Source organism: Mandrillus leucophaeus, unplaced genomic scaffold (genome assembly GCF_000951045.1).
Source record: "Mandrillus leucophaeus isolate KB7577 unplaced genomic scaffold, Mleu.le_1.0 Scaffold34, whole genome shotgun sequence".
Classification (NCBI taxonomy): domain Eukaryota; kingdom Metazoa; phylum Chordata; class Mammalia; order Primates; family Cercopithecidae; genus Mandrillus; species Mandrillus leucophaeus.
In genome coordinates, this window is record NW_012103587.1 from 1236598 (window position 1) to 1253569 (window position 16972).

Consider the following 16972-nt stretch of genomic DNA (forward strand, 5'->3'; position numbering starts at 1 on the left):
GAGACCCAGAGAGAGGGAGACAGACAGGGAGACAGATGTGAGAAAGAGACAGAGATTGGGAGAAGGGGAGAAACAGAGGCAGAGAGAGACAGAGAGATGAGATCCAAGATAGGACAGAGACCTGGAGATGGACAGGAAATGAGACTGGAGTGAGAGAAATGAGACGGAGAGGATCAGAGAGAGAGAGAGGAGTCAGAGAGAGATAAGATCCAAAGGAAAGGGACAGAGACTCAGAGGAAGATGAAACTAGGAGAGGGAAAGAGAGAGAGAGAGAGAAGCGGGGAGAGGAAGAGAGACAACACCCAAAGAAAGCGGACAGAGACCCCGAGACAGGCAAAGGGAGGGAGCCCTGGAGAGTAGAGGCCGGAGGTTCTGGAGCCCATGCCATGAGGGCTGGGAAGCACCCCCACCCGCCACTGCATCAAGACCTCAGCACCTTCCTCTTCTCTTCCCAGGCCCCTCCCCACAGTCTCTGACACACAAAGCAGGTGTTGCAGCCTCCCAGGGCCTGGGGCCACAGCCACCTCAGAAGCCTGCTGTACACCTTAACTTGCTGTCTGTCCCCAATCTGGGGCATGCAGTGGCACCCACTTTTCCGGGGAGGGGATCCCCAACTTCTTCATATTCTCAGCAGTGGCCAACCCCGCTCGAAAGCTCCAAAGCTGCTGACTGGGAGCCACGCTCTGCCCAGCCCCCAGGACCCTAGCCCCATTGGAAACCGGAAAAGGAGAGAACCCCAGGCTCTGATGGACGAGTGAAGCCTCGTGGGGCTCAAGGGCCTGGAATCCACCTCAGTCCCTGGGTCATTCTGGTGGTGCCTTGGCCAGGGCCTCCCCACCTTCCATCAGCCTGGCCCCCACCCTGGTCAGGGTGGGCCCCAGGGGTCCTCAGTCCCACAGGCTAGGACCAGCACCCTTTATCTCATAACAGGGTGTCTCTGAGCACACCTCAGAAGCCCTCAGTTTCCTCATCTGAAATCTATGGCATCACAGCCTCGTTTTCTGTTATTCAACAAGTGCTTACTGAGCATCTACTATGTGCCAGGCACTGTTCCAGGTGCTGGGGACACACCAGGGAGCAAGACACAGCTGTGGGCTCTCACAGAGGTGACAGGGACAATAAGCAAGATGACCAAGATAATCCTAGATTTGGGAACTTAAGTAGAGTGGTGGGCTAGTGAGTGCTTGCGGGGCAGGGTGTGAGGGGCTATTTTAGATTCCCTGGTGCGGAAAGGTCTCCCAGAGAGGATGGCCTTGAGCTGGGATCTACGTCATCAGAAGGACCCGGCTCTGGGAAGATCCAGAAGGAAGGGAACTCCGGCTGGAGGGCACCGCAGGAGACAGGAACAAACTCTGTGTAGTGGAAGCACAGACAGAGGAAGGTCCTGTGGCTAGACAGTGCTGGGGAGGGACAGAGAGGACGGAGGAGAGGCTGTGAGCAAGACTGGCAGGGCCGGTCCTGCAGGGTCCTGTGAGTTTCGACATGGCAAAGGGTTTGGTCTTTTATGCAAAAGACAGCTGTGAAGGAGTAGAAGCAGTGAGGGCCCAGGGCCACTGAGCACAGCAGCATCCAGATCTTGGCGAAGACCATCCTCCAATCCCAGAAACTGTGCTGCCCGGGACATGGCTGAGTCCAGCGCTCGGCCAGGAAGTATGCAAGAAGAGCCCACAGTGACTTTAGTCAAGAATTGCCAAAGACAAAAGAAAACAAAAGTTAAAAGGACACAGAACCCAGCCTGAAGGTTTCCGGCTGCCAGAGCTGGAACAATGTGAGTGACAACAGAAATAGCCCTGGGACCAGATTAGCGTCCCAGGAATAAAACAAATCCCCACGGGTCTGTGTGATTATAAACAAATGACTCAATACATCAATGCATGGAGGAGAAGGGACAGATCTTTCTCCTAGAGTTCCAATGAATAAATGTCCAAGAAATGAGGGAAATAGAAAATCGTCATTAGAATGCAGTAATAACCCAACTGCCGCTGGCAAGATCCAGGGATGAATGCTAAATTGGTTAGCAAAATTTTAAGGAGCAACAGGAAATTTGCACAGTCTCAAAGAATCTCCCCTCAAGTATGAATGAATCATGGTGGTGGTTCCACAAATCTTTATAGTCCCACCTCCAGGAGGCGGAGCTTAACTCCCCTCCCCTGGAAAGTGGGTGGGACTTGGTGACTCCCTAGCAAAGAACAGAGCAAAGAAGGGATAACTCTAAGGCGACAGGGGAGACCTAGGGCAGAGCCCCCATCACGTCGGCATCACGCAGCCCCTGACCTTTCCTGGTCTTCCCCAAACCCCCCATCCCAGTCTTACCAGGAGGAAACACCTGCCAAAGAAAGCCCTGAGCAGTGCTCTTCACAAGTGTTGGGGTTGTGAAAAACAAGGCAAGGCTGAGAAGCTGTCACGGGCTGGAGACTAAGGAGACACGTGCACAAATGTCACGTGAGAACCTGAATCAGATCCTGGACCAGAAAACAGACGTTGGCGGGGAGACGGGTGGAAATGCAAAGACAGCTGGTAGTTTAGTGGAGGGTCATGTGCCGCTATTTCTTTCCTAGTATTTTGTTTCGTTTTATTTTGATTTTTGTTTTTAGACACAGGGTCTTGCTCTGTCTCCCAGGCGGGAGTGCAGTGGCTTGATCATGGCTCACTGCATCCTTGGACTCCTGGGCTCACGCAATCCTCCTGCCTCAGCCTCCTGAGTAGCTGGCACTACAGGTACGTGCCACCATACTTGGCTAATTTATTTTTTGGTCGAGACGAGGTCTTGCTTTGTTGCCCAGCTGGTCTCCAACTCCTAGCCTCAAGTGATCCTCCCACCTTGGCCTCCCAAAGTGCTGGGATGACAGGCGTGGGCCACCATGGCGGGCCCCAGTTGTGGTGTTTCTCTGCTGTTCTATAAGCTGTCCACCTGAGGGGTGCCAGGTGAAGCGTGCATGGGAACTCTCGAGAGTGTATTTGCAACTCTTCTGTTGTACAACGTACAATCTAGTTACTTCAAAACAAATAGTCCCGCCTTCCCAAAAAAGAAGAGAGACAGAATCCACTTTGAAACACCGTGGTGAAGACCATACAATATTGACTTTGGGGTTTGCAGGCGGTACACTGCCTAGTACAGGTGAGAATGTCACCCCCAACCACTCCCCCAAAAAACCCTGATATGTGTAAGTCCTAAGCCCCAGCACCTCAAAACAATGACCTCATTTGGAAACAGGGTCTTTAGAGCGAGAAGCAGGTTAGAATGAGGTCACTGGGGTGGGCCCTAATCCAATGACTTATGAAAAGGGGAAATTTGGACACAGAGACAGACACGCACGGAGGGGAGATGACGCGAACAGACACGGGAAGAACGCCACGCGAATATAAAAGACGGGAGTGACGCATCTCCTAGCCAAGGAACGCCAAGGAGGCCAGCGGCAGCCAGGAGCTGGAACCAGCAAGGAAGGAGCCTCCCCTGGAGCCTTCCAGAGAGCGTGGCCCTGTAGCACCTTGATTTCCAAGTGCTGGCCTCCAGTACTGTGACAGAAACGTTCCTGCCATTTTCAGCAGCCTCGTTCATGGCCAAGTATTAAGGCAGCGCTGAGAAGCCAGTCTGGCATGTGATCGTCCACAAACCGTGGGGCCGTCACTGCAGCTGGAAAATGACTCGGTGAGCATGAGGCCTCGGAGTGGCGGTGATGTGCACGCAGCTGTCTGTTCACCACCGATGGGCAGCAACTGAGGGTGTGAATCCTCCCTGGTTACGGACACTGCCTGCCACCCAGAGACATCCACGTACCACGCAAGAGGACACATGTCAAGTCCGCAAACACATGTCAAGTCTGCAGGTCACAAATCGCACAGTGCACAGGCCAGAGACAGCCTCCGAGGGTGTCGTGTTGGGCCGTGGTGCTTTATTTTTATTTTTATATTTTTTATTTTTTTGAGATGGAGTCTCTCACTCTGTCACCTAGGCTGGAGTGCAGTGGCACAATCTCGGCTCACTGCAACCTCCGCCTCCCTGGTTCAAGTGATTCTCCTGCCTCAGCCTCCCGAGTAGCTGGGACTACAGGCGCGTGCCACCACGCCAGGCTAATTTTTGCATTTTTAGTAGAGACGGGGTTTCACTATGTTGGCCAGGCTGGTCTCGAACTCCTGACCTCGTGATCTGCCTGCCTCAGCCTCCCAAAGGGCTGGGATTACAGGCATGAGCCACCGCGTCTGGCCAGTGCTTTCTAAAATCCTAAATTCATTGCCAGCACTGAAAACCAGAGGCTGTTACACAAAAAGCCAAACCTAAAGCTTCTCTTGAAAACATCAGGCCATCGGGCCACACCCCTTCATGGCCACAGGCTGGGAAACTGAGGCTTGGCTGCCCTTTTCAAAGGTCACCAAGCTCCCCGTTCCTCAGCCCTACCACTCCCTATTGCCTCACACCAGCCCTCCTCACTCAGACGTTCCTTCCCGCTCCTGGAGGCAGCCACCCGGGTTTCCAGTCCCCTAGAATCCCGGTGTATGATGCCCACGTGTTCAACACTCCTCTGGCAAACTTTTTTAAAGTGTTTATTTTGTTCCAAGCAGTGTTTAGGCAATGAAGATGCAAATACCGTACTGCAGACAAATCTTTTCTGCTGAGCTTCTGTCCGGGAAACGTAAAGACCACAGTCTCTAGGAGGGCTCTGGAGGCACGGGCCAAGCAGCATGTGATGAGTTTGCTGGTACAGGCATTCATGGGGTGCAAAGAAGTCAGGGTTTAAAAACACACACCCTATAAGGAAACCTAGTCCTGTCATCTGCCAGGGCACTGGGAAGGAGAAGCAGGACGTAGGAGGGTGGGATAAGGAGGCAGGAATTATGAGAGTGTTCCATGGCAGTCCGGTCGGACCCTGGCTGGGACTGGTCCTGGGGCTTATGGGGTACTGGAAAAGGAAAGCTTGGGGTAATCATGGGAGGCTTCCTGGAGGAAGGGAGGTTTGAGCTGAGGCCTGGAAGAAGCAGAGGAATGGGGTGGGAAGAAGAAAATGAGCAGAGCCCTGGGTTCTAGGGAGGGAGGCAGCGATAGTGAATCTGGAGGGGGCAGAAGGGGTGCTCAGGGAGAGCCTGACCCCAGCTGCAGAGGAGAGGAAGAGGGAGAGGAAGAGGGAGAAGAAGAGGGAGAGGAAGAGGGAGGCAGCCATGCAGGGCCCGGATACCTTGGGAAGAGACTGTGAGTTGGGGTGATGGTCTGGACCTCCTAATCACTGAGTGCCAACCAAAAGCTGTGACAGTGCCAAGCAATGTGACGTGACTTGCCTAAGGTCACCCAGCTAGGGAGGGGCAGGGTCTGGAGTAGAGACCCAGGAGAGGAAGCTGGAAGGATGTGCAGTTAGGACTGGTCTAGGAATTTGTCTGTGTGACCCTGGGGGAGTCATCTGATGTCTCTGAGCGAGACCACAGAGACCTGCTAAGAGTCACCTGGGTCCTGACTGGTCCCCCTTTCCGCCTGCACAGCCCCAGGTCTGACAGTTCCCATCAGCCGACCCCCAAATGAGGCAGCAGGAGGGAAGAAATCAGCCTGCGAAAAAAGAAAAACGAGCGACGGAAGAAAGCAGCAGGCTTCCAGGCCTGAGGGGACCGGCGAACCAGGGCAACCCCCGGGCAAGCAGAGGCAGAGCACGCCTGGGCGCTGGCTGCCGCCCACCCCCGGGCCCCACGCCCTTTCACCACATCCCACGAGGGCTCCACGGATGCCTGGGAATTCCTGCAGGGTCCTGCCCAGGGTGGGGCCCATCCCTCAGTGGAGACCCCATCTCTTGCTCCTCCGGGGCTGCCCCGGCCCCGCGCCGGTGGTCTGAGCTCTCCCTCCTGCAGCAGGGGACACCAACAGCGCCCGAAGCAGGTGGCGGTGGGAGGGCAGCGGAGGCGGCTACGGGTGACTCCAACGCGTCCAAAATCGTCTGTGCAGCAGGAAGTCAAGCGTGAAATTAACTTTCACTCTGCAGCCCCAGCATGCAGACACAGAGAAATTAAAGTGACGGGGCAAGGTCTCAGGGGAGGGAACGACCTCCCACCTTGAAGCAATGACAGCAGCAGCGGCGAGGAGGCCGTAAGCATGGGGGAGGCTGCTCCGGGGGAAGCTGGGCACCCCACCTGACCCCGGCTGGATCATCTCATTGTCCCATGGCGGCAGTCACTTATCACAGTGTATTTATTCTTAACAGCCTCCCCTACTAGAATGTCAGGCCTCATTCACTGCTATGTCCTGGAGGCCCAGAACAGTGCCTGGCGTGTAGCAGATGCTCAGTAAATATTGGTTGAATGAATGAATGAATGAATGAATGAATGAATGAATGAATGAGTCTGGGTCTCTGTAGATAAAAGAAAGAAGAACCAAAAACCCAGTATGTGCTCTACACGCTGAGCACTGACCTCAGTGAGCACGTATGAAACTGAGCCCTAGGGCAAGTGACTTCCCACAGGGACACACAGCCAGTCAGCCAGCCAGGACGCGCTGCGGTCCCGCTTGAGGCCCCTGTGTTCAGCCATGTGGTGAGACGGGGCCTGCACAGGGCCTCCCTTCCCATGTCCGCACTGGACACGAGACAGTTGCTGCAGTCTAGCAGGAGCAGAGTCACAAAACATCAGAGCTTGCAAGGAGTGCAGGGTGCAGAGGCTGCTGAGGGCAGCTTCCTGGGCACTGCAGATTTCCTGAACATTATGCTCTCTCAGCTTGCATACCTTTCAGTGACAGGGTGCTCACTACCTACCTCAGCAGCTCCTGCAGGGGCCTTCCCATGGTACTCTCACCCCTACCCCCAGGTCCTTTCTCCGTGCGGCCACCAAAGCAAATTTTTAAAACAAAAATCTGATCACATTGCTTCCTGGGATAAACTTCATCACTGAATTCCCTTCCAACAGATAATAAAGCCGGAACTCCTTACCAGCCCTCCGTGACCTGGCCTGTGCCCTCCTCTCCCTCGCCTCCCTCCTCGGGCCATGGCAGCCTTCTCTGTGACCCCTGCCAGCTCAAGGAGGCCTTTGCACCTCCTATTCTACCCGTCTGGGACACTCCCCGGAGGTCCACACAGCCGGCTGCTGCTCAGCCTCCAAGGGTCCCCTCAACTGTCACTGCCTGCCCTGACCTCCCTGGCTAATATCACCCCCTCATTTTCTCTCCCATCACCCCACTTACCAGAGTAATAGAATTTTTAAAAAATGAATGGACTGCACAATGAAAGTTAATCATAACCGCATTGAAATCTAAAATGTAGAAGGGATGATAATTTTAGTAGAAAATATCCAAGAAACTAAAATTCTAAAGACAAATCAGTTCCAATAATTTACACACAAAGGTTGTTCTCACAGAACTCGACTACTTACAGTGTAGGAAACCTTAATTATTCATCTCTTTGTTTTATATTATATTATATATATATTTTTTTGAGACAGAGTCTTGTTCTGTTGCCCAGGCTAGAATGCAGAGGCATGATCTTGGCTCACTGCAACCTCCATCTTCCAGGTTCAAGCAATTCTCCTGCCTCAGCCTCCCAAGTAGCTGGGACTACAGGCACACGCCACCACAGCTGGCTAATTTTTGTATTTTTGGTAGAGATGGGGTTTCACCATGTTAGCCAGGGTGGTCTCGAACTCCTGACCTCAAGTTATCTGCCCGCCTCGGCCTTCCAAAGTGCGGGGATTACAGGCATGAGCCACCACACCCAGCACATCTATTTGTTTTAATTCTAAACATGTTTGTTTGTGATTTAGATTTGCAACAAATTCAGTGAGGTGGCTACCTAGTTAGTCAAAATGTACTTTAATAGACCACAGCCATTCTCTGACAAAGATTATGGGATGTCAAATACAGCACTGGCTTTAATATGCTTGCAGTTTATTCTACTTAGACAAAGATGAAGCAACATCTATTTGCTGGTGTTATCTATATGAGTATCTCGCTCCTCTTCTGTTTAGATTCTACAGCTGTCTTTATTACCTGAAATCATCCATATTATTCAGCTTAAAATATCGCTCACTTTAAGTGAAAAAACCTATGTAAAATAGTCAGTATAACAATATGGCTATCAAAAAATATTATGTTAAGAAGAAAAAATCATAACTAGGTATATGAAGGCATAAAGAGCTTAAGATAGTTATGTGAGCATAGTACAGTTATGTGAGCATAGTACTTTAGATTTGCTGGTATTTTCTTTTTCTTTTCTTTTTTTTTTTTTTAAGAAACAGGGTTTTGCTCTGTTGCCCAGGCTGGAGTACGGTGGTGCAATCACGGCTCACTGCAGCCTTGAACTCCTGGGCTCAGGCGATTCTCCCACCTCAGCCTCCTGAGTATCTGGGACCACAGGCACGTGCCACCACACCCAGCTAATTTCTTTTCAATTTTGCTATATTTGGCCAGGCTGGTCTCGAACTCCTGGCCCCAGGCAATCCTCCCACCTCAGCCTCCCAAAGCGCTGGGATTATAGGCATGAGCCACTGCACCCAGCTGGATTAGCTGACATTCTCTTGTTTTGTTTACTTAACTCATTCTGGTTCTGTCTCCACTGCCAGACAAATCTTGATAAGGGGTGAGGCCTTTGTTTTATCCAAGGCTGAGTGGCCAAGGCCTAGAACAGGACCTGACACACAGCAGGCTCTCAGTAAGATGGGATGAATGAATGAGGGAATGCCCCAAACAGCCCGGACTCAGCTGAGAACACCCCACCCTCATCCCCTAACCCACCTGTGATGAGGTCCCAAGAACATCCCCCTTGCTTCCAGCACCCCTCCATCTGTGGCTTCCCACCCCAGACAGGGGCCCCAGAACAAGGGAAGTCCCAGGAAGCTGCAGAAGGGGCAGGCATAGCCCGGGCAATGAACGAGCCCGCCAGGCGGATGAGGAGCCCAGGCTGCATCTGACATGGGCATTCCATACCAGCCCAGGACCCCTGGCGCAGGACACATGCCCCTTCCTGACACTCTGCAGCCCTTGTTGGCCACTAGCTGCGGATGACCCCCCACCAGCCACGCTGGTGAAGTATCTTTGTCAGGTGCTCCTGAATCCCAGAAGGCCAAGGGCCTCAACTAGCAAGGAGAGATTTTCTAGGCTGCTGCAACAATGATGCTGCAAGAGGGCGGCCAAGTTGATCACCTGAGGTTGGACCAGTCCTGCAACTCTGGAAACTACAACAGCAACGATCTCCCTGTCAACTAGTCCAGCACCAGCAGATGCGTGAAAACACTAGGAGGTTTGCATGCTTTCAGGAACGGGGAGCTCACCACCGCATATACACTCTGTAGTTCCATCCCAGGAACGCTTGAACAATCGGACCAGGCTGAACTACCCACTGAATCAGCTAAATGCCTCCCTTTGCAGCCACACTCAAATGCGTGTACCCTCTAACCATGACAAACCTCGAACATTCAGCAGCTATGATCCTGAAGAGTCTCGCCTCCAACCTGCCAGCACATGTTCCTCAAGGGGCAAGATCTGCAGCCCCTTTTACCTTTTGGGTTCCTGGGCACGCACATGAGATAACATGCCCTCCTCAGCCCAGCAATCTATGCTCCTGTTAATGCATCCCAAGAAAAACCCAGCCTCCTTCCAGCTGCCACACCTTCAACGCCTTGTACCTCGCTTGAAGATACAATGCTACCAGCCTCCAGCACTGCCCCACCCAGCGGCATGTGGCACTTAATTGACATTTTCTTCTCTCCCAGCCTCGGTCTGGGAAAAGGCCCCCATCATTAGAATACATCACATTGGCCACCTCCAAAGCCTCGGGGCCTGGATGAGTGCTCTGATCTGCCCCATAGTGGGCTGTGCCAGAGGGGCCTCGCTGTGCAGACGCCAGGTGACTCCCAAACATGCTTATGCCAGAGCCCAAAACACCAGGCCCCGCCTGCACTGAGGCCACTCCCCATCTCCCTGAGCCGGCTGCCCTCTGCCCCCAACAGCTCCCTCCTGCTCGAACAGGATGCACATGTACACAGACTGGGACCTCTGACCTCCGTCTCTCCAGACCCACCTGTACACCAGCAGCTCCCTCGCCCACCCTCCCAAATCCAGGCCTGTCTCCCAAAACCTCAGGGGGACACTCTCTCTGCTCCCCGTCCCCACCCCAGGTGCCACCTAGGACTGTCTCCTGTCCCCTCCAGGAGCACCTGGCCCTGGCCGGGAGCCCCTGATGGGAACAGAGAGCCCACGTCCCACATCCCATGCAGGCCGCTGAGAGCCTGTTTGCCCACCCCGCCCCCGTGGTCTGCACGGCTACCCACAAGCACTCACATTTTGATGTTCTCATGATACTGCCGGGTGTCGGAGGGCTGGTTGTACAATGGCTGCAAAGGGAGAGAGAGAAGCGCGTCAGAGCCCGACTGGCCACTGGCCACTGCAGAGCCCACCGGCAGGAGCCCCAGGCCTGGCACAGAGGAGCTGTCCTCTGGGTGAGGGCTCAGCCATGGGCAGGCATGAAACGGAACACAGGGACCCAGCACGCAGCCCCAGCCAGGAACAGGCTGAAACTGGTTCCTCCGGGACAGCTGTGGGTACGGTGACCGCCCCCACCAAGGTCGTCATAGCTGCTCTGCGGGGCATTCAGCAGTGCTGGCCTAAAAGGGGCCACAGCCCAGAGCACACCAGGACAAACCCACACACACCCCAGAGGTTGGCCCTGGCCACCAAACATGGAAAGCCGCTTGGTTTCCCAGCTCACCATGGAAATGTGAGTCCCAGCGCTGCAAGATACCACTCCACCCCCACTGACGAGCAAAGACAAAAACGTTGAATAATGCCAAGTGTTGGTGAGGTCTGCGGTGACAGGAAGCCTGGCACATAGCTGGTGGGAGCATGGTGTATGGGCACACGTCCCCCAGAGAGAGAGACAGTAGCCACTGCCTGGTGACGAACACTGACGTCCCCGCCTCCGACCCCCGTGCTCCTGCAGATGCCTACTGTGCTCTGCCAGGAGACGGACGCTAGGATGTTGCTACAGCACTGCTCACAGCGGCCCATGAGAAGCAAGCTAGCCGTCCGCCACCAGAAGAGCAGCTAAGGAGATCAGGGATCAGCTACACCACAAATCCCACCCAGCAGTGAGAAAGGGACGCAGGGCCCACAGGTAGCAAGCACAGAGCTTCAAAGAGCGCACGAGGAGACGCAGAAAGCACTGCAGCGTCTGTGATGGGGGCAGGGACCCAGACAGCTGCCACATGTCCCCTCCCAAATGGAAGAACCTTGCTTAGCAACCAAGGGCACAGCCTGGGTTCAAGTCCAGGTTCTGATGCTTTCTAGCTGAGTCTCCATCTGTGCCTCCGTTTCTCCTCATCTATAAAATGGGGTTAAACTCATAGGGTTTTGCGAAGATCAAACGAGACAGTGCATGCTAAGCTCTGAGGCTGGCACCTGCAGGCTGAAGTGCCCAGAGGTGCCAGTCGCATTGTCGCCATCAGGGAGCAGTGACTGTGTTAATGGCACCCACCTTTCACGCCTCCCTGTAACCACCCATGACCTTGCTGTGGCCAGTGGAACCAGTGCACCCTCAGCAAAAGCAGAGGCTTGACGATGAGAGTTCACATTTCTGCTGTTTCTGTCAAGAGAACGAGCCTAGCCTGGCCTGCAGGAAGCGGGCAGAGAGGCAAAGAGCAGAGTGGTGCCACCCAGCCTGGGCTGAGCTACAGCACTGGCCCACCGACTCCCTTGCTGGCCACGGAGGTACAAGAGCTGAGTCCGCACCAGCAGAAATGCTCAGGTGCCTTCCAGACTGGTAAGAAACAGTAAACAGTTGCTGCTTCAAGCCTCTAAATGTGGGCTGCTTTGTTCCCCAGCAGAAGCCATGTAACCGCACTGCATAACCGATACACTCACCCCCACTGTACAGACAGGAAAACTGAGTCCTTAAGAGCTTACAACATTTGCCCACAGCTGGTAAGAGATGAGCCTGAATGACAGCCCATCTCTCAGCTCCAGCACTGGAGGAAGGAGTATGCTCTCCTCTCTGCCTGAGCCTCTGTGTGTGTGTGTGTCTTTCTGTCTGCCTCCCTCTCTTCCTATCCCTCTCCCTCACCTACACACACAGCAGGAGCCTCCCAGGTGGCCATGGGTGACTATGGTGGGAAGATCAGGTACAGAGTATGAGTGATCAGGTGGAACGGGGTAAGGATGGAGACGTGGAGTCCTGCAGCCTCGGGGCAGGGCTGCAGCAACAAAAGGGACACACAAGTCTCTTCCCTGGGGATAGAGCTGAACACACCTCCTGATGACGCCAGCACAGGGGGCCACCCAGATCCCCGCCCACCCATCCCCAGAGAAGGGCCTCTGCAGCTCTGCAGAGCCTCACAGACGGTCTTGGCTGGTGACAATGTCGCCTTTCTCCCTGTAGCCCCAGATCCCCTGCTAGGGAATTCACCACTGGACTCGGGCAATTCCAGGGTCCTGCTCAGCTACTCTCCTGGGGACAGAGATGTCATCCTGCAGCTGACATGAGCCATTTCTCCCCATGCCAGGTCAGGCTCCCCTCCCAAGGTTCTCAGCCCTGAACAGAGGGCAGTTTCCCCACCCCCACCCTGGAGGTTTGAACAAGACGAAGAAGTGAGCAGAGGAACAAGAGAGTCCATGGTCAGACTCACTGCAGAACCTTCCAGTGGAAAGAAGGGGTACGGTGCAGCATCCCTGCAGAGGGTGCGAGTCCTTGTCTCAGGAATGGCAAGGGGCCCTATCAAGATGCCCACGCTGTAACCCAGGGCAACACGTTGGTTCCTTTATGTTCCCCACATGCCAATCAAATGCAGGCCAGGTGCAAGGGGACATCACTTAAAGGTTCGGGTTTTGGAAACAGGCCCCAGTTTAAATGGTGGCCCCTCCCTCACTAGCTGTGAGCTTGGACAAGTGCCCTCAACACTCCGGCCTCAGTTTCCTCATCTGGAACATGAGTGTAGAACAAAGAGGACCTACTTCACGGAAATTTTGGATAGCCCAGAAAATTTCAGACTTGGTGAAATTTAGTGTTTGTCTTGTTTTGGTTTTAAAGATAGCAAACAGCCGAAGGGGGCCAGAAGGGGACTGGAAGCCCACCGCACACGACCCTGGGAGGGAGTGGTGGGCAGAGGGGACAGTGCTTCTGCGGCACAGGGCGGGAGCGGAAACACAGGACAGGCTCCCGGGGGCAGCAGGAGCCCGGTCAGCCTCCAACCCACCGAAGCCACAGGGGAGGGAGGCCACTTCCACTTGGTGGCCGCCTCCTCTGCCCCGTAGATAGGGACACAGCCCCTGCTTCTCAAGGCGGCCATCGGTGAGCGGCCCGCAAGGCGAAGGCCCCGAAGGACTGAGGATACTGCGTGCTGCCGCCTCTAAACAGGGGCTGCCCCCTGGGAGGCACTCACCAGTCACTCCCCGAGGCCACTGAACCCCAGGAGCCCAGGGGAGGCTCTGGGCCCAGAGCTGCTCGAATGCTGTGTGTCGCCATGGCAACAGGCTGAGGACAGCCATCTTGGAAAGCCCAGAAGGGGGTTGGGGGAGGGAGGGACAGTGACATGTCCTGGCAGATGCATTGCTGAGGGGACACAGGGCCCGAGGGGACTCCCCAGCACCCCCCTCACCCTCTGCAGAGGGGGCTGCACAAAGGCCTGGCGGCTCCCCAGCCCAGGCTAGGCGGGGTCCCCACGTGGGGCCATGAGACACCTCCACAGCCACAGGCTGGGGGCATGGCTGGCCCCTGTCCCTCACCCCCAGGCCTTATCCTCCCGGGAGAAATGACCCCTGGGGGGACACATGCCAGTGAGGACATCAAGGCCCAGATGAGTGTGGAGCCTGGGGTGGCACCCAGGAGGCCCCAGGGTCTAGCTCTCTCTTGCTCAGCCTCCGTCTCCTCTAAAATGAGAGGCGCAGCCACTCAGAGGGCAGAAAGAGGGCAAAGGGGAGCAGGTGCCAGACGCAGGGCTTAGGCAAAGATGAGGCACAGTGGTGACTAAGAAAGCCAGCAGGGGCCAGGGAGGAGGCGGCCCCCCTCGGGCTTTGAGCCAGCCAGCAGGGCCACCAGGAAGAGCCACAGTCCCAGGCGGCCTGAGCTGGCAATAAATGAAGCGTCAGCCCCAGCCCTCAACCCGCTGGTGACACCAGCTTCTTAAAATAACGCCTTGGAACAGGAAGGAAGCAATGACTCAAAGCGGCAGAGAGGCAGAGAGGTCGGGGCTGCCGGGCGCGCCCTCCACCACCGCGCCTGCTCCCAGCCTGGCCCAGGCCCCACAGCTGGGCGGGAGGGGCCGTGCCCCACCATCTCAGAGCCCTAGACCCCTAGTTAGCACCTCTGCTGCTATTTTCATCCTTTCCAATGCAAATTCCTCCAGGGGGGCCACAGGGATCCGTCCCTGCCGAGGGGAGGGGCGTTGGAACTGCAGCTTCTGATGGAAGACACCCTGGGAACTAGACTCTGTGACCACAGCCCCTGGGTCCTCAGGCCGTCCCTGGTCCGGGCTTCTGACACCTAGGTGGTAGACAGGCCCCTGCAGAGGGTGTACCACGGAGCTGCCTCTGCTTGGAGGATGCCTGTGGCCACTCAGGCCTGGCAGATCTGTGCAGAACTGGCCAGCCGCTCCCCCCGGGGCTCAGCACACCTCCCCACCTCATCTCTTGCTGTGTGGCCCGGCGCAAGGCACTCCCCTCGCTGAGCCTCATCCAGAAAATGGGATGGCAACAGCTCTGCGAGGCGCCCTCCCTTTCTCCACTGACTGGCACCAAGCCAGGGGCCTTCAAGAGTCTAGACACTAGACCTTGGCCTCCTGTGCCATCAGCCCTTTGGAAGCCTCTGCTCTGAGATCCCCAAGCGGGAGACAACCCCATCCCCTTGTCTCCAAAGAACCAGAGAAGACTCACTGTGGGGCCCCTGGTTCCAAAGCTTCTGACACCAGCAGCTGCCCACCCCCATCCGCCCACAGACTCCCACGGACAGGGGCTTCCTCGCCTGTGTTCCTCAGGCCCTAAGACATGGCGGCCTCCAGGCCCTTTCCCCTAGGAAGCCCCCAGGGACCAATCAGGAAAGGGGAGCGGGAGGACCTGGAAGTCTGGAAATGGTTGGGAACTTCATCCAACCCTGCCATCCCCATTTGGCAAAAAAGGAGAAACCGAGGCAAGAGGCAGCTTACTGGTGGGGATGTAAAATGGTGCGGCCACTTTGGAAAACAGTTGGGCAGTTCCTCAAGGGGCTAAACATAGGGTTAACAGAGGATCTAGCAATTCCACGCCTAGGTACACACCCAGGAGAAATGAAGACGTACGTTCACATGGAAACGGCACACTAATGTTCACAGCAACTTTATTCACAATACCCCAAATATGCAAACAATCTCATGTCCACCAACTGATGAGTGGGTAAACAACACGTGACCTGCCCCTACAGTGAAAACATGATTCAGCCACAAAAAGGAATGAAGGACCAACCCACGCTCAACACGGATGAACCTCGAAAACATGATGCTGAGGGAGAGAAACCAGACACAAAGGACCACATATTGCAAGATTCCATTTATAGGAAATGTCCAGAATAGGCAAATCCATAGAGACAGAAGGGTTTCTTTTTGAGATGATGGAATGTTCTAAAATTGACCGTGGTGACAGTTGCACACATCTGTGAATACACTAAAACCCACTGAATTGTATGCTTTAAATGGGTGAATGGCACGCGTGCGAACTGTACTTCAATAAAGCTGTTTACAAAACAGAAAAACAAGCAAGCAGCAGCTGCTGGAAACTTCCCCGGAAATCACTTCCACGGTGAGAAGCAGGACCCCAGGCCAGAGCTCGTCACCAGGTCGCCCAGGCCCAAGGATGCACCTGGAGGGGGCAGAGCCCGGAGGGGATGGGGGAGCCCGGCGAGGTTTCTGAGTCCAGCCAGGTGGGTGGCTGGGCCCTGCTTCTGAGCTGGAGGAGCCCTTGCCATCTCCTCCCTGCTTCTGCCTTCTGAGCGGGCCTGGGAGCCTGGGGCTTGCAGTTCCTGAGTGGCCTCAACAGACAGACCCCAGGCTTCGGGGAGCTCTCACTGTGCAAAACCGAGCAGCCTGCAGAAACTTCACGCGGAGGAGCTCATCACCAAATTGTTCACAACTACTGAGCGCTTCGTAGGGGCCAGGAGCGGCACTAGGTGAGCCTTTAACGGGCGTCACTGCCTTTAACCCTGGGAAGACCCTGGAAGGAGGCCCCAGAGTGTCTGCCTGTCCGCGATGAGAGAGCACCGTGGTGCTGGGAGGTCAGCCCCTTTCCTAAGGCCACCTGGCGAACACGCAGTGGAGCTGAGTTTAGATGGAAGCTCGGAAGGTGTCAGATTTGTTTCGTTTATGAGGCAGGGTCTCACTCGACTGCCCAGGCTAGAGTGCAGTGGTGTGATCATAGCTCACTGTAGCCTTGAACTCCTGGGCTCAAGCCATCCTCCTGCCTCAGCCTCCCAAGTAGCTGGGACGACAGGCGTGCATCACCACACCTGGTGAATTTTTTAATTTTTTGCAGAGACAAGATCTTGCTATTTTGCCCAGGCTGATCTCAAATTCCTGGCTTCATGCAATCCTCCTGCCTTGGCCTCCCATAGTGCTGGGATTACAGGTGTGAGCCACCACACATGGCCGAAAGCGTAAGACTTTACCTGCACCCTGGGCGCACTCACACACACACCCTAGCCCACCATGCACACAGACTCTCCCTCATCTGGCACACATGTGGGTAGCAGTATGCCTTCAGTGCCCACCACGGCCATCCATGCTGACCAGCTCAATGCGCACACACGGCTGTGGGGCAGGCAGGGGCTGTGGCCCGTTCTCTGGGAGCTAGGGCTTCTGCATCCACCCATCCTCAGCCCAGGGACTCCAGGAGGCTTGGGGCTTGCTTTCCAGCTCTGCTGCTGACATGGCGTCTTTCCACAGCAAAAGGACACTAGTGACAGCCATCATCACCATCATCATCATCATCATCATCATCATAGCTAATGCCGAACACTTACTGTCTGCAAGGCAGGCGCCACACCTGATGTTGGACAAA

General features: G+C 55.2%; 1 protein-coding gene across 1 annotated transcript in view; it reads right to left on the bottom strand.

Moving 5' to 3' along the window:
* The window catches only part of NCOR2 (nuclear receptor corepressor 2), a 210424-nt gene that overhangs the window by 133101 nt on the left and 60351 nt on the right, over window positions 1-16972 (bottom strand). The window contains exon 8 of the mRNA XM_011988891.1: window positions 10241-10293. Within this exon, the coding sequence (XP_011844281.1) occupies window positions 10241-10293 (53 nt within the window). The remainder of the gene's footprint in view (window positions 1-10240; window positions 10294-16972) is intronic.